At 43.2% G+C, this 23,771-nt stretch overlaps 2 protein-coding genes across 2 annotated transcripts; both read left to right on the forward strand.

The window, feature by feature from the left end:
- Positions 1-8,573: 8,573 nt before the first annotated feature.
- Positions 8,574-10,508, forward strand: LOC142827563 (uncharacterized). The gene is made up of 2 exons (XM_075923147.1): positions 8,574-9,292; positions 9,812-10,508. The coding sequence occupies exons 1-2, from the start codon at positions 8,824-8,826 to the stop codon at positions 10,270-10,272; spliced, it is 930 nt and encodes a 309-aa protein (XP_075779262.1). The 5' UTR covers positions 8,574-8,823; the 3' UTR covers positions 10,273-10,508.
- Positions 10,509-12,932: 2,424 nt separating this feature from the next.
- Positions 12,933-22,232, forward strand: RAD51AP2 (RAD51 associated protein 2). Its single transcript, XM_025178747.2, has 4 exons — positions 12,933-13,395; positions 14,269-17,999; positions 19,678-19,770; positions 21,798-22,232. The coding sequence occupies exons 2-4, from the start codon at positions 14,306-14,308 to the stop codon at positions 21,914-21,916; spliced, it is 3,906 nt and encodes a 1,301-aa protein (XP_025034532.2). The 5' UTR covers positions 12,933-13,395; positions 14,269-14,305; the 3' UTR covers positions 21,917-22,232.
- Positions 22,233-23,771: the final 1,539 nt, after the last annotated feature.

Genomic DNA, 23,771 nt, shown 5'->3' on the forward strand with positions numbered 1-23,771 from the left:
GATGACTTCTTGAGGTCCCTTCCAGTTCTAGGATTTTATGATTCTATGAATTGTGACCAACAGAGAGAGACAAGCATTCTGGCAGCACGGCAAATAAAAATTCCACAGCCCCTCTTCATAGATCCACATTTCTCAGATTTTTCCTCTTTGATCTTTTCTTATGATCATTAACTTTCTCCTGTAATGCTTTATCAGTTATTTCCTGTTGCTGTAAGGGTACATTCATAATACTCGTGTCTTCTTCCATGAAGAAATTCTCTTCTCAGCTTTTCTAGTTTGAATTCTACACCCTTCAAATTAGTTTGATAGTTACTAGTAATATATTTGAATTGTTATATCTTTAAATATTTTTCTCGAGATGATCCGTTCATTTGAGATTTGCTTTAGCCAGTGCATAATTTTACCTAGCCTCAGAGAGGCAACCTTTCTTTGGCCAACCATCTTGGCTGCAAGAAGTCTGTCTGACAAGTCTGGAGATAAAGCAGCAACTATAATGGTATTTAATTAAAAGAAAAGAGTTGTACAATAATAACTGATAAATATTAGATAAAAAAAGACATTCAGTTGCTGATGGTTGTAGATTTTAATAGGCAGGGAAGGGAGCTGTAAAGCTATGTCACTATCATTGCCCCTTGTGGCTCCTGGAAACAGGTATAAGTCTTAATTGGCTGAATTAAATCACTAATCATAGTCAAGTTAATCAAAAGGAAAGCTTAATTACCAGGTACCAGGATGTAGTTAAAATCCTTGGCGACTCTGAAGAAGAGAAGTATATCCATGCTAACCCCAAAGGCATATCACTTTTCATAGGAAAAACTTAAAAAACAACTAATAGCCTAGCTGCACCTTAAAGACTAACAAAATATTTAGATAGTATCATGAACCTCCGTGGGTACAACCCACTTCTTCAGAGTATTAGAAGTATAGGTAATTGAAGATATCCTTGACCCTGTTCAACTTGACACTGGAAGTTAACATGCAATAATTTGAGAAAAAAAGATTTAGCCAAAAGGTAGCATTCTGTGAACCGAGTTAATTACTTGTTATAGAACTATGAATGAAAGCTGCATTCTGATTGTCTTTGGATACATGTGACCCAGATACAGCAGCATTGCACCCACACAGAACAAAGGAGTCTTGAACTGTTTGGCAGGCAATTCTATCTTCACCATCTATCTTATGAAAAAGATGTATAATGGCAGATAAAATTGTAAGAGGAGTTCTTAAATCTCTGCACAGTAAGCCTCCCTGTATAAAAATTACAGTTTCTGTTTTCTTCTGTTCCACATCAAATCTACAAACAAGGTGTTTTATCGGAAAAAATAGGATATCTTTTGGTACATACAGAGAATTCATATGAAAGGTGATGACATAATCATAGCAGCAGAGACAGCAGAACAGCATGATCAAATTCTACATCAGGTGATGGGAACAGTACATGCCAAAAAGATCAAATTCAATTAAGAACATGTTTGATTCAAAGTGACAACTGTCAAATATACAGGGCACATTGTAATGGCGGAAGGAGATGGAAAAAAGATAAGGGTCAGAGAAAGATATGATTCACTCAGAGTTTAAAGAAGTCTGTCCTACATACTTAAGTATGATCCAGCATTTGTATACTGTATACCTAAAGAAGCAAAATTTAACTCTGAGACCAGTATTGGGGTAGAAACGATTAGTATTAATTGCATCAGGCAATCTTCACTGATCTCTAATCAGCACTGTACCAGGCAGCAATGGTAGACTAGGGCAGTGGAATGGAGTCAGGGTGGGATGCATACTGCATTTTTTTCAAAGGTTGTAGCAAAGAACAGCTTTGGCCTGCATTTCTTCAGGACTCTGTATGATATGTGCCAAGGAAAGAATGCCTCTGAGATGTCCCAGTAGGACAGTGCAACTCTGTATACTTTTTCCTTTTACAAGATTGGAAGGGATCTTCTAAGTCATCAAGTCCTGTCCCCTGTTTTTGTAGTCAGCTCCTTCACATAAACCTGTACATAAATTTGTCAAGCTTCAATTTTTAAGTAGTTCATTTGCCCCTACTTTTCCTATTGAAAAGCTGCTTCAGGACCTCACTTTTCTGATGGTCAGCAACTTTCTTCTAATATATTTTTATACTGTTTATATCCATTTGTTCTTGTCCCAACATTGTCTTTTCTTTAAGAATAATTTTCCCTCTCCCTAGTGTTTTTCCCCTGGTAGTTAAAAAAATCACACATATCCTTTCTCAGCCCTCATTTTCCTAGGCTAAATAAGCCACAGTCCTTTATCTCCTTTCATAAGATAGGCTGTTTATTATTCCCAAATCAACCTAATCCCCTATTCTCTCCATTGTGATTGGCCACATTTCTTTTATATTAAAGTTTTTGATAAATATTTTTCTTCAATACAGTGCAAATGATTTTTTTCATAGCACTGCAATTCCTGGTGTCTAAATTTCACAAGGAGTTTTGCACAAGAAAAAGTTCAAACAGCTCTTCAGTTTTGGTTTAAAAAGGGGTTATTTTATACTAGTCATTTTAACCAAATCAATATTTAAAAACAAACAAACAAACCCTTTTCATTAAAATTGAAGACTTATATGAGCTGTCCTGTTCATTGTAGCTATGAGAAACATTCATATGTTGGTCATCAAGAGTTGTCAGCACCATAACATTCCTGGCCAATGTTTCCTCATTGCAAATCAAGAAAGATGCAAGGTAACTTGAAAGCAAAAGGGTAAGCTACTCTTTCAGTATGGCTCTTTAAACCCAGCAAATATGTTGCCATTAGGGATGCAGGGCCTCCTATTGTCTCTGTCCCTTGCAAAGGGAATTGTCATTATCAATACTTCTTAACAAAGCTCTTCCTTTAAGAGCTACACGGAGACTGGATTTTATTTTAGATTAAATATTTACCCTAAAATATGATACACGGAAGGAACACCACTATTTTTGAATGGCATCATATTGTGAAATAAAACTATGGGTAAAAAACCCAAATCTGTCACTGACCCTTCAAAGGTATTCTTCATCCACAGACTGAGCTGCTCTGTAGAAGCACCAGCAACTCTTTTAGCATCTGTGGCAGCTGCCTAGTGCTTGGCCAGCAGCTCAAGGTGAGCTCTATTGTTCCAGATGAGGGCTGCCTCTTGCCTGAGCCCATGGCCTTCCTGAAGTCCTCTGGCCACTCCTGACTCACCTGGGGAGCAATTTCAAATTTTGGTGGGGATAGGGGAATGCAGTTTTAACTGTGATTCCAGGGGATACTTAGGCACCTGAAAACTCTCCTGTTTTTTTTTCTTTTGCAAATAACTTAGAAATTAGTTGTTGATTTTACTGTACAGGCAGTCCCCAGGTTACATGGATCTGACTTACATCGGATCCCTACTTACAAACGGGGTGAGGCAACCCCGCACTAGCTGCTTCCCCCCAGCAGACCAGAGAGACACGAAGCTAGCGGCCCCCCCCCCCCCAGCAGACCAGGGAGACGCGGAGCGGCTTTTCTCAGCAGACACCTCAGCTTGAGAATAAAGGACTGAGGGAAGTGAGGTGTGGGAGAATAAAACTGAGCTCTGGAGAAATGTTTGGCTAGAGTTTCCCCTACAATATGTACCAGTTCCGACTTACATACAAATTCAACTTAAGAACAAACCTACAGTCCCTATCTTGTACGTAACCCGGGGATTGCCTGTACACACACATCCTGAATTAGTTTATCAGTAATAATTAAATTATTTATCGATTAGCAAAGCAAGAAAAATGTGTCTTGAGAACTTGTTAGTGTCAAAATTCAGTGATATAGACTTCTGAATCAGGCTTGTTACAAATTGACTAGTGAACGAATAGTTAAATCAACAAATCATTTTTTGGTTTTAGGATATTTATTTTATATATCTTGATATGTAATATTGACGCTTACTTGGTAGTTGTTGTTTTGTTGTAGTCATGTTGGTACCAAGACGAGAGTCATAAGATAGGTGAAATAATATCTTCAATTGGATCAACTTTGGTTGGTGAAAGAACAAGCTCTTAAATTCCACAGAACGCTTCTCCAGCTAAATTTGATCCAAAACCAAAAAAGATATTACTTCACTCATCTTATCTCTCTGTTTCTGTTTTAACAGATTTAAAACTTAAATTTCTTGAATCTCATCTTCTACTATCATTAAATATTATCTGACCTCTCTCCATAATTTCCTAAAACTGTGAAAATTAAAAATTATAAAAAGACAAAAACAACTTCTTTTACATATCAGAGTTATAAAATATAAAAAGTGCATTCTACCAAGCCTATTTATAAGCCAGAGATGCAGGGGTGAAGCATTGGGGTTAGAGGTTGGGACAGAATCTATAATCTTACCAGATTTCTCTCTCAGTTCAAGTGCCTGATTGAAAATATGTCAGGGTATGTCTACACTACAACACTAATTCGAACTAACTTAGTTCGAATTAGTTAATTCGAACTAAGCTAATTCGAATTAGCGCATCTAGACTTTAAAACTAGTTCGAATTAGCGTTTTGCTAATTCGAACTAGTATGTCCACACTGAGTGGACCCTGAACCAAGGTTGAGGATGAACCAGAAGCAGTGCCGGTAGGGCATCAGATTAGGACTTAGAGCGTGGAGCTGCTGTCTTAGGCTAGCCAAGGGCTGTGCTTAAAGGGACCCAACCCCCACCCCGGACAGACAGTTCTCAGGGGTTCCCCGCTTACAAAGCAGTCCTGGCGTGGAGTGCCCTGAGTGCCCACACTTGGCACATCACAGCACTCAGCCATCAGCCCAGCTGCACTTGCCGCAGGCTGCCGTCCGGAGGAGGGGTCAAACAAGGGGCTTCAGGAGAGCTTCCACCCCAAGGAGCCCGCAGAGACAGCCCAGTCCTCCCCATCGGGGGCTCGTACCTCATTCCTCCTTCACTTCCTTCCACTTACCCCTCCCTAGCCCCCCTTCCTGATGTACAAAATAAAGGACATGTGTGTTAAAAAATAGAAACTCTCTTTATTGAACAAAACTTGGGGAGACTGGGAAAAGGAGGTGGGAGAGGGAAAGAGAGAGGCTGGGAGAGGGGAGGGCAACTAAAATGATCAGGGGTCCCATATGAAGAGAGGCTAAAGAGACTGGGACTTTTCAGCTTAGAAAAGAGGAAACTGAGGGGGGATATGATAGAGGTCTATAAAAGCATGAGTGGTGTGGAGAGGGTGCATAAAGAAAAGTTCTTCATTAGTTCCCATAATAAAAGGACTAGAGGACACCAAATGAAATGAATGGGTAGCAGGCTTCGAACTAACAACAGAAAGTTCTTCTTCACAAAGCAAAGAGTCAACCTGTGGAACTCCTTGCTGCAGGAGGCTGTGAAGGCTAGAACTATAGCAGAGTTTAAAGAGACTCACTTTGGGGAGGCAGGAGCAGCCCCCTTGGAACCAAGTGAGTGAAGACTCTGAGCCAGGGGAAAAGGGAGGACAGGACCTTCAGCAGGGGGCACAATGTAAAGCTTGAGTGTCAGACTCCACCTCCCCAGCTGGCAGCCCAGTTCCCATATGGGAAAGTAGGGAAGTGTTCCTTTCTTCCCTACCTAATCTCTCCTGGCAGAGCTGAAGAAGTAGCAGCAGCCCTTCCCTCCTCCCAACCTCTCCCATCCTGGTCCCAGACTGCATCCAGCAAGAAGCAGGGCTGGGAGAGGTAAAGAGCTGAGCAGGCAAACCCTGGCAGAAAACTGTGTGGTGTGGGTGGGGGGGACGGGGAGTGTGATATTTCCAGTGCATTTCCACATGCATCACCTCTGTAAGGAAGAAATGAGATGGACGGGATGGGAGCAAGCTGGCTGCAGCAGCCCCCTGGGTTACCAACTGCTGAAAATGATTTTTATGGACAGTATAGAAAAAAATTGTGAACAACCAAATTTAGAATGGACACATTGTTACACAATTATAACTATGGCTCAAAGACACAAAAGTGAACAAGAGTCAATGTTTTTATTCATACATCGAAACACTACTGCCTCTCAGATAAGCTGACTGTGATGGCACCTAAACCCATCTGGGTAGCAGGCAGGCAGCTGGGGCAAAAGGGGAGCCCACAAGACAGGCAACTGTCCCTGCAGCATATTGGCCAGGCATACCGACACAATCTTATTCCTATTACAGTCCTTCTCCTGGCCCAAACCATCCCCCTTTTGTGCCCTCCTCCCACACTCTGACTTACTGGTTCAGAACCTGTGGGCTGCTCCTATTCCTGCTGTCCCCTGTCCTCTCTCTCCTCAGATGCAGGGAGCATGGCAGGGGTGGGTGCTGCATGCATTCCACCAAAAGTTGCTTCTATGCTGATCCTAGTGATGCCAAAGAAGAGTTCAAAGCCATAGGTGGGGAAGAGCAGCCCCTGCCAGCTAGTAGCAGGCTGGAGAAGGTCCTACAAGGAGAATTTCTCTCCACTTGACCCCATGAATTCTCTATGGTACTGCAGGCTCTGGTGAACCACAGGGGAGTGCCCAAAAATTAACAATGACTGGTTGGGGAAGGTGCATGACACCCACATCTTCAGGGAGAGGCTGAACAGCTGGCTAGGGCTTATGAGCAGCCAGGTACCAGTGCCATCTGGAGAGTACATTGGGGCTGTGCTCATCCAGGAGGGAGAGTTTCAGCCAACGCGATCTGTGAGACTCTCTCCCGGGCCTCTCCACAAGGGGTCCCTGCATTGCTCCTGTGTGCCTTTCCTTCCCCACCCCTCCCTTCTGCCACCCTCTCTTCCCGCCTCCCCTGCAGAGTAAATAAATAAGCCTTTTTTTTTGGTTAATAAACAATTGTCTTATGTGGGGGGATATGAAACGGGAGGAACTGGGGAAATAACCTGGAATAGGAGAGGGGGGAGGATCAGGGATGAGGCTGGGATTGGCATTTGTCTTGGGTAGGTTGGGAGGCTTTAGCTGCCTGAGAGGTCCCACTGCCATGTGTTTTTGAGGGGTTAGAAGGGAAAGCTGGGAAGGATGGAGGTTGGGAGGTAGCTGGTGGCCTTCTCCATGCACATGGACTGAGATCACAGAAGACCTCATGGGGATTGGACTTTATGACCTCTCGAGGTCCCTTACAGTTCTAATATACTATGATTTTATGATAATTAGAAATATATCATATTCTATATATTCAGACCCATGCAACTTTTCAGTTTGCTGCCAGGGAAAAAGCTGTACTTATGTTAAGAATTACAAATTTAATATGATATATGTTGCACCTTTTCTGGAAGATCTCTTCCAGAAAAGCTTATTCCAAAAGAAGCTTGCAGTTTAGACCTAGCCTTTGAGGCCCCATTTGTTAGAGGCTTTGGAAATATGAGATTCTTGTCTCAAAGCGTTTACAATCAGGGGAAAAATATATATGGGTACGTCCGTCGACGGAGCCATGTAGATTTGTTGTTTTGGCAAAGACAAATGAAGCCGCGATTTAAATGATCGCGGCTTCATTTACATTTACATGGCTGCCGCACGAGGAATAACGGGGCTGCCGACAAAAGGCTTTGATGTTGGCAGGGGAGCGTCCAGACTAGCGCGCTGAGCGGACAAACAGCTAATCAGCTGTTTGTCGGCTCAGCGTGGCAGCCATGTAAATGTAAATGAAGCCGCGATCATTTAAATCGCGCCTTCATTTGCCTTTGCCTATGTGTCTAATCTACATGCCTCTGCCGACAGAGGCATGTAGTCTAGACACAGCCTATGAGGAGAAGGGGGAAGTGTATTAAGATAGTAGTTAGGTGATCAGCTGATTAGGTGATCAGCTAATTAGCTTCAGTCTCTTTGTGTTTTGCAACACTTTGTACTGTTGTCATTATTTTTTGTCAATTTCACTTGCCAAGAAGGTATTGTGACTAACCACCATTAGGGGAGTTAAATCAACTACAAGTGTTAAAACCAGGCCTTTTCTATTTAAAAAATGAAAGAAAAAGAAAAGCAGCAGCAGGAACAACAAAATTCCTCCTGTATATTATTACCAAGAGTAATGTCTATGGAACTGTTTATAAAAGTTGAACAGGTGCATTGAAATAATGTAGCTCTTCTGTCAGGTTTGTTAATGTAGTTGTTATTCTGACTGTTTAACTTTTGTCTTACTCAACAAAAATTAAAACTTCTTTATCTACAAATCTTTTAATTATCATGCTCCATTTAATTTACATTATCCATAGGAGGCTATTTCATGGTAACATGATTTCTTACTTGTATGTCTGGAATTTAACTTGAATGCTTGTTGAAATCATATTCCTAGTCTATTATGCAAGTACTTTACATATTCCTAGTATATTATGCAAGTACTATTACAGAAGTCAACAAGAGATTATATGCAAATTATATTGAGCGTAATTTAATCTCATAAACATCTAAATTACAACTTTTGTGATTACATTTATGGAAATGATTACAAAAATATTTAAAATGATGCCTTTGCAACTTACAAGTACACTCATAATCCTTCAGGGTAAGTCTACACTACAAAGTTAGTTCGAACTAACGGACGTTAGTTTGAACTAACTTTCCTAGGCGCTACACTAGCGCTCCGTTAGTTTGAACTTAATTCGAACTAACGGAGCGCTTAGTTCAAACTAGGTAAACCTCATTTTACGAGGACTAACGCCTAGTTCGAACTAGCTAGTTCGAACTAAGGGCTGTGTAGCCCTTTAGTTCGAACTAGTGGGAGGCTAGCCCTTCCCAGGTTCCCCCTGGTGGCCTCTCTGGGCACAACCAGGAAAACTCTTCTCCTCTCCCCCAGCCCCGGGCCCTTAAAGGGGTAGACTCTGGCCAGACGGCACTAGAGTCAGCCAGCCCTGCCAGGAGTCTCTGCCCCGAACCAGTGGCCCCACCATGAGCCAGGCAGCCAGTGCGAGTGACACGTCCCCTGCCCAGTCCCCCAGCACCCAGGGGCCAGCCAGGGGCCGTAGACGGCGCGCGGCCTCCTGGACTAGTGCGGAGGTCGTGGACCTCATTGAGGTTTGGGGGCAGGCCCCCAACATCCATGATCTCCGCACTAGAAGGAGGAATGCGGCCGTCTATGGGCGCATAGCAGCCGCCATGGCCACCAGGGGACACAGGCGCACCCAGGAGCAGGTGCGCATTAAAATTAAAAAGCTGCGCCAGGCGTACGCCAGGGCCACAAGAGGCGGCGCCACTGCAGGGGCTGCCACCTGCCCCTACTTCACTGCCCTCCACCAAGTCTTGGGGGGCAGGGCGGTCCGTGCCAGCCCGGGGGACATCGAGCCGGGACCAGAGGGCCCTGACCTGGGCACACCAGAAGGGTCACCGCCAGCAGCGTCGTCCAGGGAGACTGTACCAGGTAAGTAGTTTGAATTAAGTAGTTCGGGGGGGAGGTGGGAGGGAGACCAGGGACCGCGCGCGTGGGCCATGCCTTCCACGGATCACGCAGACACCTGTGCACGTGCGAGCACGTGCCATGCCACCCTTGGGCAGGTGGCTCCAGCTGCGTGACACCCAGGGGCCATTGCCCAATAGGCACATGCTTGTGCAAAGAGACGTGACATGCTCCCGACCCCGGGGCAGGACCCAGCAGGATGATTTCCCTTCACATGTCCCCTCTACACGGAGGCAGGGGACATCTCCCCTTCCCCCCCGCCGCCTCGGCCACACTATACATGGCACAGGGACATGGGTGCGGTCTTGGGGCAGCTCCCAGTCCCGGGGAGAGCCAGACATCCTGACCATGGCCTCTGTACAAGCACAGCGGCTGTGACGGTGCAGGACATGGTCACCCTCACGTTGCGGAGTTGGGGAGGGGGCTGGGCATCATCCTCTGCGTCCCCAGGGAGAACTGACCCCTTCTCTTCTTTCTCTACAGCTGCACCAGCTGCTCGTGCAGGGCGCACCACCCCGCCCGGGACATGCTCCCGCACCCACGGCCTGCTCCGGACTGCCAGCACGGAGCAGGAATACTGGGACCAGCACCTTGGGGCCCTGCAAGCCGTGCACCACACACTACGGTCGTGGATGCAGGAAGACCTGCAGGTCCGCCACGAGCTGCTGTCTGAGCTCCGAGGGCTGAGCACCAACCTGCAGCTCCTGCTGCAGAGCATGGTGCCCCGTGCTGATCCTGCACCAGCTGTCCCCCCAACTGCTGTCCCTCCTCCCACTCCTGCTCCCCCTCCCACCTCTCCCTCCTCAACCCCCACAACCTCTTCCTCAATGTCCACACCCCCCACCTCAACCTCCGCACCCTCCACCCCATCCCCCCGGGGACGCCGAGGCCCCCTCCCTCGCCGTACTGGGAGGCGGTTGGCCCGGCGAGACCCCCACCCCTGATCCTTCAGTTTCCCCACCCCCTCCTTTCCCTTGCTTCCCCCTTTCAGCTCCCTCCTCCCAGTTTTCCTCCTCCCCTCTCCCAGCCTCTCTCTTCCCCTCTCCCACCTCCTTTTCCCAGTTTCCCCGAGTTTTGTTAAATAAACAGAGTTTCTATTTTTGAACACACGTGTCCTTTATTTTGTACATCAATAAGAAGGGGGGCTAGGGAAGGGTAAGTGGAAGGAGGTGAGGGAGGAATGGGGCACGAGCCCCTGATGGGGAGGACTGGGCTGGCTCTGCGGGCTTCTGGGGGTGGAAGCTCTCCTGCAGCCCCCCGATTGCCCCCTCTCCCCAGATGGCAGTCTGCGGCAAGTGCAGCCGGTCTGATGGCCGAGTGGTGTGATGTGCCCAGTGTGGGTACTTCGGGCACTCCAAGCCAGGACTGGTTTGTAAGCGGGGCACCCCTGAGAACTGTCTGTCCGGGGTGGGGGTCGGGACCCTTTAAGCGCAGCCCTCGGCTAGCCTGAGACTGCATCTCCACGCTCTAAGTCCTCCTCTGATGCCCTGCCGGCACTGCTTCCGGCCATCCTTAAGCCCTGTTCAGAGTCCACTCAATGTGGACTTGCTAGTTCGAATTAGCAAAACGCTAATTCGAACTAGTTTTTAGTTCTAGATGCGTTAGTTCGAACTAGCTTAGTTCGAATTAACTAATTCGAACTAAGTTAGTTCGAACTAGCGCTGTAGTGAGGACGTACCCATAATGTCTTAAATATTTTTAGGATGCTTTTCAGTGCTTCTGGTAAAATATAGAATTATATTGCACTGGGAAGATGCCAGGTCCTCTAGATTATCACTGTGGCAGACAATAAATAATACTCTTTCAGGAAACCAGCTATGAAATCCAAGATTGATGGTCAGAGTGCCAACTAATATGGACTCCTTTCGTGGAAAATATCACATTACATAGTCAGGCACCAATAAGAACTTCCCTTGTTAAGTTCTAAATGTACCCATATGGGAGGGAGGAGGGAAGCACAGTTAGTATCATTTGCCCTATAGCAACTTCTGGTAACAAGGAGATATGAATATACAACTTTCACTCCCAAAGCTGATTTCATTGTAACTTTGAAAACAGAGTATAATTTAGTGTTTAATTTCCTTTACTGAATTGTTAGAAATTTTCAGTATATGGGGTTTACAATTACTCCCATATAAACAGAAAAGCTGTGTTAAGAGTTTTAGAAATGACATCCATATCTGATTTTTATCTGTCTTATTAGTGATATGTTTTGGAGCAGCACCCTGAGGACCCAAATAGATGTGAGCTATGAGCTGTAATTTTAAAAAGAAAGCAAGAGAGCTGGTCTCCCATGTCTCAAATATGGTTCCTTTAAATATTCTAGCTATGGGGTTTGGGTAACATTTTAAGCCAATTTTATATCTTTTTTAGTAAAACTATATCTATTTTTACTGAACCATTTTTAAAACAAACCATAATGTCCTCCATGTACTTCACAGTACATTATGTACATTAGCAGAGACAGTTTCTGGTGTCAAAGCCACTAACTGTATGTTATGGGCACAAGGCACACAGTATGTTATGGTTGTGAGGGAGTAGGGGATGGTCTTTTGTGGCCCTATATGTCACTATTTAAAAAAAAAAAAAACTTTACAGACATCCAAGAGCTAGTTAGGCTCCTGGAAAACCTTGGATTTTATGTATTTAAAAAGTAAAATTTGGTTACAGGGTCAGTATTTTGCTGTAATTTAAAATGTATTTAAAGGATGAAGACTCTCCAGTCTGCAGCTATTCCACTACTTATCACTGCATAACTTTGTGCATAATATGGCCTTCTTGATAACAACTTGGGAGCCCTTGAAAATCCTTGGTAGGAATGTTCCCTATGTCCCATTCCCTCAGGAGCTCTGGGTCCCATTATCAGGGGGGCAGTTTCTAGCACAGTATGATAAGGGTATTATTTTTATTATATTTTCTATTCTGGAGAGATTGGCCCCAAGGCAAACTCATTTTGAAGGCATCTAGACTGATCGTTGTTAGATTTGGGGCTCCCCTTAGTCTTCCTAATCCTGCCATCTATGGGCTTGAAACTGACATCCTTGTGGACACAAATCCCAACCCACTTTGTCCTCTCTCCGGTGTGGCTTTGTGATGGGTCTCTCATCCCCCTCAGAGATAAGAGTGGCTGGACTCCCTTTTCATGAATGACTCCAAAATCTAAGTTTAGTATTGGGCAGGGATGAACGCACACAGATGATAGATAGACTAATTCCATCCTTTCCAGGATGAAGAAGAGTTGGGACTTTCCTTCATCCGGTTGGTTCTTTTTGCTTCCCTGACTTGTCTAGTTCCTCAGTGGTCAAGGAAGTACAAGTCATTAGGGCTATGACCCAGCACAGACTGGTCCCAGATCTAGTGTGGACGTTAGTGCCATTTGACTCACATAGCACGTTTCCTGCCCAAAGCAGTCTATCTTCTGGGCTTACATTAGAGTCCAGGGCACAGGAAAAGCAGGTGTTGCTTGAGAGAGAGGCAGGTAGCTTCCCTGAGGGGAAAACTGCCTCAGAGAGGGGACAGAGGGGCAGGCAGCCTCCATGAGGGGGGAAATGCCTCAGAGAGGGAAGTGGGGGAGAGGGGGAGGCAGCCTCCATGAAGGGGGAAACTGCCTAAGAGAGGGGCAAACAAGAGGGAAACCACCTCAGAGAGGGGAGAGATGGGTGGGAAGCCTCCATGCGGGGGAAATGGTCGGAGAGAGGGGCAAGTAGCCACTTAGCAGAGAACTGATTTAGAGGGCTGAGAGGGGGGTGGGCTGCCTCTTTGAGAGGGAAACTGCCTCGAGAGAGGAGGGAGGGACAGGTACTGCCATGATGGGGAAGCCACCTCAAAGAGGAGAGAGAAGGGCAGGCAGCCTCTGAGGAGGAAGCTGCTTCAGAGAAGAGAGATGGGGTGGGCACCTCTGTGAGAGGGAAATCACCTCAGGGAGGGGGAGGGGAGTTGCACAGCCTCTGAGGGGAAGCTGCCTGCCAGAGGGGAGAGAGGGCGGGCAGACTCTGTGAGGGAGAAACTGCCTCAGAGAGGGGAGAGGTGGAAGCAGCCTCCCTGAGGGGGGAAACCACCTTAGAGGGGTGAGAGATGGGCGGGCACCTCTGTGAGGAGGAAACCGCCTCAGAGAGGGGAGAGAGTGGCGGGCACCTCTGTGAGGGGGAAGTGCCTCAGGGAGTAGACAGAGGGGAGCGAAAGGCAGGCTGTGTCCCTAATGGGCACTACTACCTCACTGTACAGAGGGATAGGACTTAGTTGCTCCTGCCCACACAGGGTAAATACTCTCCTACCTCAGAGCCATGGGGGCCTCTTCCATTCCTTGACAAGCTTGAGACCTTGTACCTCTCCCCATGGCCGTTGAGGTAGGAGATCTGCCCTCACTGGTGTCCTCGTGGTCTTTGAATCGGGGGGAATGGCACACTCCATAAGGCACACTTTCAATCACACTTTCACTGGCATGCTTAGGGAAAGCCCTGCCCATACACATAGTCCCCAAGTGACCCTGGAAATTGGAGACTTGCTGGAAAGTTGCATTCTGCATCTGAAGAACTCAATATTAAGGGCTATTTGAAGAAAAAAAAGAGAATACTTTGATTTTTGGCAAAATTCAGTGTGATAATATGGTTAATATTTCAAACTTGATATTCTCCTGACACAATGGAGACAGCTCCTTCCATTTTGAGATCATGTGCATCTTGGATTTGTAATGAATAGATAAATTCTGTCTAATTAGCTTTGACTTAAACATATGGTGGATACAGAGCAAATATGAATATGGCAAAATTGCTATAACTTCCTTATAATAGCAAGGTGGTAATATCATGAATAAATGTTTTTGGCTTATTAGAGAAATAGAGAAATAGAGAAATAGTTCTTATTTTTGTATTCTGTACAGTATTAAAATTATTTAAAACTATGATTTATTTTTAATAATTGAAAACTTATTTTCATTTCAGGACTGTCATATCAAGCAAATACCAGATATCTGTGAGGATGAAAAGTTTATGGTACCAGACATTTTCATCCATGTCATCAGATGAAGCTGAAGGCTACCCATATCCAAAACGAATTAAAATAGAAAACAATACAAGTGTAGCAAAAGAAAAGCAACAGCAGTTAGAACAAAAGACATACTCTATAGATGAATATAGAAAGTCACCAAATAAATCTATATATATATCCAAAGAATCACTTAACTTCAGTCAAAATACATGGAGAGTAGAAAAGGAAAACAATGGTAGAGAAAGAAAAAATAGCATGTGTGAGTTTATAGATTTTAAACCCCGGATTAATGAAAAATTAAAATGCAGGTTATTAGAAAACAGACTGTCCACTAAAATATGGAATCTTGAAAATGTAGAGCAAAATGTTATGAGCGATAACTGTTTACTGAATGCAAATGAACATTCTTCTGAAGAAGGATTATACAACATATGGAATGTAAACAAAAATGGCAAAAATACATATGAATTAAAGCAAGTCTGTGAACAGCACAGCACAAATATAGCAGAAAATAATAAAAATAGCAATCATAATGAACTTCAATTAAATGCTTCACTTTCATCGTTAAACAGAGATTTGTTTCAGGAGAAAACATCAAGTCAGAAAATTGGCACTGATGATAAGTGGAAAGAACACCAGCTTTTAGATGTTCCATTTTTATGTGGCATTAATTCTACATTTTGTGAAATAAAGAATAAGGACAAAAATAACTGGTTTAATATATTATCCACTGAAGAAAACAAAGATAATTATGGTAATCAGAGTGACTCCATTGAACAAATAGGTAATAAAGAAAAAAATGCTACATTGAATACATCAGCTACATTAAATTTGTTTGAAAAAATACAAACATTCAGAATCCCCCAAACTGATTTTTTTGTGAAAGGGAACATAATTAAATGTCCTAATGCTTCAAATACATTAAATAGCAACATAACAACTAATTTAAAGGAGATAGAACAGAAGAATTTTAAACATCAAACATATGTAAAGCAATCTGAAAAGGCTTACTGTTCCCCAAACATATCTATAGTAGGGAAACAAAAGTTTCAAAATGGTAAAAGTATTGTGAATGCTGTTAGTAATTGTTCTGAATGTATTGAAAGTAACCATCAGTCTGTTAGCAAGCAAAAGACTTGGGATTTAGCAGAAAAAGGAGAAAAAGCATCTGAGACTAATTTCAGGAACATCATCGACAGCGTCAAGTGCAATCAGATGTTTTCTAAAAAGAATGTCAACAAGAAAGAGCCAGAAAATGGAGAGGAAGACCAGGAATCAAGTATATACCTAAGTATTTACACATACTTTGGTTCTAGAAGACCTCAAAGTGGTAAATGTAGCAACTCTACCAATATTTTGAAAAGAACATGGGGAAAAGTCAGTTATAAGGATGTGACATTTAATATACAAGAAACAATTGTTGCATTGATATCAGAAGTACTAAGGAACCGAAATTTAAACATACAATACAGCATTACAGAGCTAATAACCAGTATTAATAACAATAGTACACATATTTATTTGCAAGATGCTATTTCAGAACAGCAAAATGTGAACATGATAAAATCATACCTTGCTTCTTTTTCCTATAATATACATTTTTTGCTTCCAGCTGAAAAAAAAAATAAACCAATAGAGAAAAATCCTTTATGTTACAGAAAACAAATTCAGGTAAACTCACACATAAATAATAGTTTGAAAGGAAACACAGAATTGCAGCAAAAATATATAACTTATATGGGTATGTATAAGGAAATTATAAACCCTAGATTAGTAAAAAAAGTTGGTTTTCAATTACATCGTAAATGCCAAAAAATTCATTATTCTAGCACTACAGCTGAAAATAAAGAAGCGATTTTTCTAGACAAAATAGTACTGTTTCATAACCAACAAAAAGTATCACCTGAAGATAGATGTGCCAAACTTTCCTGCTTATCCAGATGTAGCATAGGAATTAATAGTGTTGTTTCAGTATTTGACAGTGAAGAAAAAGATACTAAAATGCAACTTTTACTTGCTAATAGACTAATTTTATCAAGAAAGAATTTTGATTGTTCTTCCTTGTGGAAAATAAATTGGTGCAGTACCAACAAAATATTGACAGAAACAAACGTTGGACTTCTGAATTATTTGTTTTCAATTTCAAAAATGAAATTTAAAAATTTAAATAATAAATGTTCAAATCTGAAAATTCAGGTAGCTATAGTAAAACAAAAGAAGAAGAAACAAATCAAAATACGTAACACTATTTTTCTTAAAGAAAAGTTTAAAATTCTGCATGCTGTTTTACGTGAAAATAAAAAACATAGAAGCAGGGGAGTCACAAATAGTGTGAACTTTGCATGTGACGCCACAAATGTTATTCCAAAATATCCAAGAACCTTTATCAAAGTAAACTTTGACAAAAATAAGTATGGCAACAGTAGAGAATTTAAAAAAGAATCCTTTAGCAGTCTTCCAAAAATACCATTTCTTTCTATTTTTGACACATATGAAAAAATTCCTCTCAGTGCTGATTCTGAGGAAATGGACCAGATCCCACTTATAAGGCAAATTAATTCTAATAATGAAAAATGCATTGAAGAAAGTACAGTCGCTAGTATAAAAAATGTTCACAATGTCCTTTCTACGTCAAATATTTGTGATTTGCCTGAATTTTCAACATCTATAGTGAATTGTAAATCTGAGTTACTACCAGACAGTAGAAGAAACAGATATTTCAAAGAAATAAATACCTATAGTCAACCCTTAGAAAATGAAAGAATATATGTATGCTATTCAAATACTGGTTCCAATTCTGGAAACATATTTCATTGCTTCTTAGATAATGGCCAGTGTCCCACTTCACCATTCTATTGTGGTCCTTTTATACATAAAAATGTAGTACTAAAAGCTGAAGAGGGACATTGCAGGAGTTCCTTGAGTAATGACACAGAAAAACAATGTGAAGAAATGGATAACATTCTACAATACCAAACTGTAAGAAGTTCTGAAGTATCTAATAACAATATGCATTTTAAGGTTCAGAAAGAAGAAACAATGACTTTTGCTCTGTGTGAAAATGTTCAGACAGATAGAAAGTTTTGCACACTGAATTCAAAGCCAATGATTATAAAACAAAATCTTGAAGATTTACAAGAGGTGGGAGAAATAAGTGCCAGGCAAAATTATATAACTAACAAAAATAAAAATCAGATGATGTTGCATGGAAGTATATCAACTAGTTTAATTTTGCAATATTCAAAAGATGAATCTGGAGTAGCCATTGCTTCAGGAGACAAATTAACACCACATTTATCCATAATGGACAATGGTAAAAGCATATCTGAATTTGAACTGAAGAGCAAATTTGATTTAGTGTTAGAAGAGCTTTGTATGTTTCATGAAATTAGCAAGGAATATGAAAATAAGCTACCCAAAGTAGAAACAAACACAATACAAGAAAATCCTCTTGAATTGAATAATTCTGAAGCCATAGATGAAAATTTAAAAAATGTTTCTCAAACAAAAGTATGCATTTCCTTTCCAATCTTTAGTACTACAGCAGGACAAAATATAACTAAAAATAACCAAAGTTCATTTAAAGGAAAAATATTAAATAGACACGCAAAGCAAGAAGCACCTCATGAGTACTGTCCCTCAAGTATGTCGGATGAAGAATTGCTCTATTCACCTCCTGGAGAAGGTAAGCAAACAGAATTACTTTAAAATATCATCTAATATGGTAATGAATAAATAAATACTTGGAATTAAATTTTCTGCTCTACTCCATGGGTATGCTACAGAGGATTTGGTGTGCAGAGTGTTCTACTAAGACATGATGTCTGGGTACCACCGAGTTACTCTTATCCAAATAGTAGCAGCACAGGATTCTTGATTATGAGCAATTTTTTGTTCCCTCTGTAAAGTTCAAGTATTAAATTATTTTTGCTAGGGATGTTAAAAAGCAAGTATTTGGGTAACTGTGCAATTGCTGAAAATCTCAGCGGTTACATAGTTACATGCACCCATAGTGCTGAGTGGCAACCAGCTCCCTGGGAGCTGGTGTGCATTGGGAGCTGGCTTTTACCCTGGCTCCCAGCATGCACTGGCTCCCACCTGCTACCCTGTTCCTGGTGCACACTGGCTGCCATTCTGTGCTGCTGCCACTGTACCAGAGGCAGCAGTGTGGGGCCACAGCTAGCTCCCCACGAGTGGGTTGGGAACCTGTGTATAATCCAAGCTTATCAGTTTACCATTTAAATTATTATACTTTTAAATCCCCAAATTAATGCATACTTTTGGCATTAATCTCTTCATGCTTCTGCTGTCTACCTGTGTAATGATGTTATAACAGGCCTTCACCTCATAGAGATTTGGTGAAGATACATTAATTAATGTTTCTGAAGCACTCAGTGAGAATAATGATGAGTGCCGTGAGTAAATTAATAATTCTGTCTTCACAGTAGTGTTTGAATAGTGTGCAGTTGATAATGTCTAGAGGAGGGGTGGGAACCTATATCGCTTGCCTGGATCCAGCCCCTGAGACTCGGGGATCTCCCCAGCATCAGGGAGCTGGTGCTGGCACGCCAGTCCTGAGGCCTCTGTACCCCACCCATGGGTATTGAATAGCTCCTTGTTACTTGAGCATTATCCATCCTGTGCATAGAATGGAGACTATGGAAAAACAGTAATTTATCATGAAATTAAAGACTGTGTCATAATATATTTGCACAAGGGAGATGAATTAAGGTTGCAGTCTTCATTCTGGCATTTCTTAACTTTTGAGTGCTTGACTTTGCAATCATAATAATGTTCTTTTAATATGGCTTTTTTGTGTGTAATAATATTTAGGGGGTAAAAATTAAGGAGAATGACCCATAAAATTGTCTTTTTATATAAGTGTCTTATTGAAAAAGAATGCGGGTGTGTCTAGACTACATAGTTCTTCCGGAAAAACATACTCAAATTGTGAACCGCAATTTGCGTAGCTTTTTCCACTTCCTTTTTTGGAAGAGACTTTTCTGACATTTGGCCCATCTACACTGGGCCAAATGTCAGAAAAATTTTTTTTTCAGAACATCCCTTCTTCCTTGTAGAACGAGCTTTACAGGGATGCCAAAAAAAGCATCTGCTCTTCCAAAAAAAATTTCAGAAGAGCAGACATGTTCTGCAGTCTAGAAATACCCTGAGTTACAAGAACTACAGAAAGTGAATGATGTATATGCAGAGCTGTATATTTATGTAAGCAGAATTTTGTAATTATATGTTATGCATATATGTAACATTTTTATTCTTCACTCAATCAGTACAAATTGCTACTTTGAATTGTCTGTATATAGCAATTTAAAAGTTGAATGTGAAATTTTTCCTTTTGTTTTAAGATTCAAATTGTAAAAATCGATTTCCATGGAACCCTGCTTTTTTGTCTCATTCATTTATGAAGGAAAGAAGTAACAGTTTACAGAAAGAAAGAGGTAAAAATAAAGTTATTTTAATTAAGAAGAACATTCCAGTGTTATCAAGATTTTTAGAAGTATGTTATTTATTTCTTTTCCATTGACTTCAGCACAGCAATTTTCATATACAGGCAGTCCCCGAGTTACGCGGATCCGACTTATGTCGGATCCGCAGTTACAAACGGGGCATTCCTCTCCCTGGTCTCCAGCAGACCAGGGAGAGGAAGCAAAGCGGCGGAACACGTGGGCAGCAGACAGGGCTGTCCGCTGCCCACACGCTCCGAGGCTTGGCTCTGCTTTGCCCCCCCCCCCGTCCCCCTGGTCTGCAGACCAGGGGGACGGGGGGGAGGCAAGGCAGAGCCAAGCCGCGGAGCGCCTGGCCAGCTGACAGCCCAGACGCGTCTGGGCTGTCAGCTGGCCGTGTCCTCCGCGGCTTGGCTCTGCTTTGCCCCCCCCCCCCCATCCCTCTGGTCTGCAGACCAGGGGGACGGGGAACAAAGCAGAGCAAAGCCACGGAGCCCGAGGGCAGCAAGACAGCCACGGCGCGTCTGGGCTGTCCCGCTGCCCCCGTGCTCCATGGCTTTGCTCCGGACACCTGTGGTACAGCAGCTGGGGCGCTGCCAGTTGGTCCTGTAGCGCCGCTCTGGGCGCTACTGGACCAACCGGGCAGCACCCCAGCTGTTCTGCCCCAGGCATCCTGATTCAGCCACTGCTGGTCAGATTCAGCAATGGCTGAATCAGGACGCCTGGGGCAGAGCAGCTTGGGTGCTGCTGGGTTGCTCCAGTAGCGCCGAGGAGCGGCGGCGCTACTGGACCAACCCAGCAGCACCCCAGCTGCTCTTCCCCAGGCGTCCCCAAGTCAGCCGCTGCTGAAACTGACCAGTGGCTGACTACAGGAAGCCCCTGCCCCGGGCTTCCTCGAATCAGCCGCTGATCAGTTTCAGCAGCAGCTGACTTGGGGATGCCTGGGGTTCTTAAGTTGAATCTGTATGTAAGTCAGAACTGGCGTCCAGATTCAGCCGCTGTTGAAACTGATCTGTTTCAGCAGAGGCTGAATCTGGATGCCAGTTCCGACTTACATACAGATTCAACTTAAGAACAAACCTACAGTCCCTATCTTGTACGTAACCCGGGGACTGCCTGTATTAATTGTTGGTTAGCATGGGGATATCCTGTCATTTACACATTATCTTTGAGTTTAGAACATGCAGGCATATCATAACCTCCTATTCTATATGTAGTGGCTAAAAACCTCAAAGATGCTGAGTGGGGTGAGATGCAGAAAGAGGAAGGAGCATTTTCTCTACTGTATTTGCCCTTTGTTTCCAGTATTGTGGAAGTCCTTAATAACATACAAACATTCTCCTTTATATATTAGATAAATTGGTCCAAATTATGGGTACAGACAAAACTATATATACATTTTTGTCTATGTATCTTCTATAGTATCCATCTCTATAGTATTTAGGCTATGTCTAGACTGCAGGCTTCTTTCGGAAGAAGCTCTTCTGGAAAAGCTCTTCTGAAAAAACTTCTTCCGAAAAAAAGCATCTACACAGCAGAAGTGCATTGAAAAAGCAATCTGCTTTTTCGAAAGATAGCATCCACACTGAATAGACATTATCTCACAATTAAGCTGTGATTACTGTGGATGGAGTGGCCACCAAGGCACCTGTGCTCTTTCCTCTTCTTTCGAAAGTACTCCCTCTCCTGCATCCACACACGCCTTTTTCCAAAAGAGCTCTTTCAGAAATAGGTTTCTTCCTCATAGAAAGAGGTTTACCAATGTCAGAAAAACCCCTCTGTTTTTTCGATTTTTTTTGAAAGAACTCAATTGCAGTGTGAACATAAGTGAAGTTTTTTTGGAAAAATGGCCATTTTTCTGAAAAAACTCTGCAGTGTAGACATACCCTGACTGTTGAGTGTCAAGTATGGTACCCATGATTGATTTCTATGTCTTAAAGAAATGTGATTTATATGTACATGTTACAAAAATATGGTTTTGCTTTCATCATTGATTTCTTCTCTTTTGTTTATATATTTAGGAAACTTTTTGTCACATGAAATTATAAGACTGCAGCCTCTTAAAACATGCAGTGGCCCTATCAGGATTGGGCTGTCCAGAAAAGCTAAGCCCAAAAAGCTTCACCCATATCTGAAATAATTTACTAACACTGAAGCCAAATATATAATTGGACTATAGTATCACAACTCACTTTGTCTGAAAATTGTTGAACTGTTTTTTAAATTTAATATAGATAGTTTATGTTTACTGTTTCTAGGTTTTTCCACATTAATATTGTATTACTGTTTGGTGATTTATTTGGGACTACTTTTATGAATATTTGATACTAAAGCATTTTAAAGATGAATATTCATTAATAAAAATGTTGCTATAAAATAATACACTATTAAAGTTTATCTAATATTAATAGAATCTGATGTGTATAATAAGTATCAATTTTCATAATAAATTAACAATATTAAATATTTGTGTTTTATGCAACAAAATATTAACATAGTCTGTATGATTTACATGATATGTAGAACACATTTAAAATAATTTGATCAATTGTTATTATAAGCAAACCTCTAATAATCATGATCGTGATCATGATCTGTTACATCATACGTTTTTCCTACAGCTACCAATTATGGGCTGTGTCTAGACTAGCAAGTTTTTCTGCAAAAACACCCGCTTTTGTGCAAAAACTTGCCAACTGTCTACACGGGCTGCTTGACTTTGCACAAAAGCACTGACGTTCTACTGTCCGAAATCAGTGCTTCTTGCGCAAATGCTTTGACGTTCCCGTTCGGGCAAAAGCCCTTTTCCAGAAATGTTTTTGCGCAAGAGGGCCAGTGTAGACAGCTAAAAACTGTTTTGTGCAAAAAAGCCCTGATGGCAAAAATGGTGATCGGGGCTTTCTTGCACAAAACCGCGTCTAGATTGGTACAGATGCTTTTCCGCAAAAAGTACTTTTGCGGAAAAGCATCCATGCCAATCTAGATGCTCTTTTCCGCAAATGCTTTTAACGGAAAAACTTTTCTGTTAAAAGCATTTGCGGAAAATCATGCCAGTCTAGATGTAGCCATGATGTCCACAAAAAGAGGATTGTGATTTAAAGCAGAGATGGGCAATAATTTTTGTTGGGGGGCATTCCAAGAATTTGTTAAGTGATCAAGGGCTGCATTCTTCTATTATATTAATGAAGGAAGTGCAGAGTCTGACATGGACGTTGAGTGAAAAAGGGAGTTTGGGTAAGGGACTGGCTGATTCCCAGCCACTGGGAGCAATGGTGGAACACTTCCTCCCCCCTGCCAGGCATAGCCCAAAGGCCAGGTCAAGTCCCAGCTTGCCTCATGGCTCATCCCCTCCACATTTTGGAGCCAGTGCTGTTGCTGCAGCTTTGGTGTTCCCGCATGTGAGGCTGGAGAATCAGTGCCTGCTTGCACCCCTGCAGGGAGAGTGAGACCTGAGCCCCATGGACTAGATCAGTAGTCCCCAACCATTTGAGGTTGCCGGGCACCAGCGGGCGTGGCCAGGGGGTGGGGACATTTGTGTGCCCGGGGGTGGGGCTCCCCCATAGCCGTGCGCCCGGGGGCAGGGCCCCCCCATAGCCACGCGCCCGGGGCTGGTGCCCCCTCCAAGGGCTGCGCGCCCGGGGCCGGTGCCCCCTTCAAGGGCTGCGAGCCTGGGGCCAGCGCTCCCACCTGCAAGTGCCATGCGCCCGGGGCCGGCGCTCCCCCCTGCAAGTGCTGCGTGCCCGGCGCCGGCGCCCCCCCCGCAAGCGCCGCGCGCCCGGGACTAGCGCTCCCCCCGCCAAGCGCCGCGCACCCGGGGCCGACGCTCCCCCCGCCAAGTGCCGCGCGCCCAGGGCCGGCGCTCCCCCCGCCAAGCACGGGCGGCCAATCTGTGGCGCTCCCGGGGCCGGCGCTCAACGTGCACCATGTGCCCGGGGCCGGCTCCGGCACCATGCATGCGCCACGTGCCCGGGGCCAGGCCAGCCCTGAGCACTTGG

The sequence above is a fragment of the Pelodiscus sinensis genome, chromosome 3 (genome assembly GCF_049634645.1).
Source record: "Pelodiscus sinensis isolate JC-2024 chromosome 3, ASM4963464v1, whole genome shotgun sequence".
In the NCBI taxonomy this organism is placed as follows: Eukaryota; Metazoa; Chordata; order Testudines; family Trionychidae; genus Pelodiscus; species Pelodiscus sinensis.

Excerpts from the sequence above, each read along its gene's own strand:
- RAD51AP2 (XM_025178747.2), top strand. The coding sequence starts at position 14,306 with ATGAAAAGTTTATGGTACCAGACATTTTCATCCATGTCATCAGATGAA. Across the intron at positions 18,000-19,677 it reads CTATTCACCTCCTGGAGAAG|ATTCAAATTGTAAAAATCGA; the intron begins GTAAGCAAACAG and ends TTTTGTTTTAAG. Across the intron at positions 19,771-21,797 it reads CAGTTTACAGAAAGAAAGAG|GAAACTTTTTGTCACATGAA; the intron begins GTAAAAATAAAG and ends TTATATATTTAG.
- LOC142827563 (XM_075923147.1), top strand. The coding sequence starts at position 8,824 with ATGAGCCAGGCAGCCAGTGCGAGTGACACGTCCCCTGCCCAGTCCCCC. Across the intron at positions 9,293-9,811 it reads GTCCAGGGAGACTGTACCAG|CTGCACCAGCTGCTCGTGCA; the intron begins GTAAGTAGTTTG and ends CTTTCTCTACAG.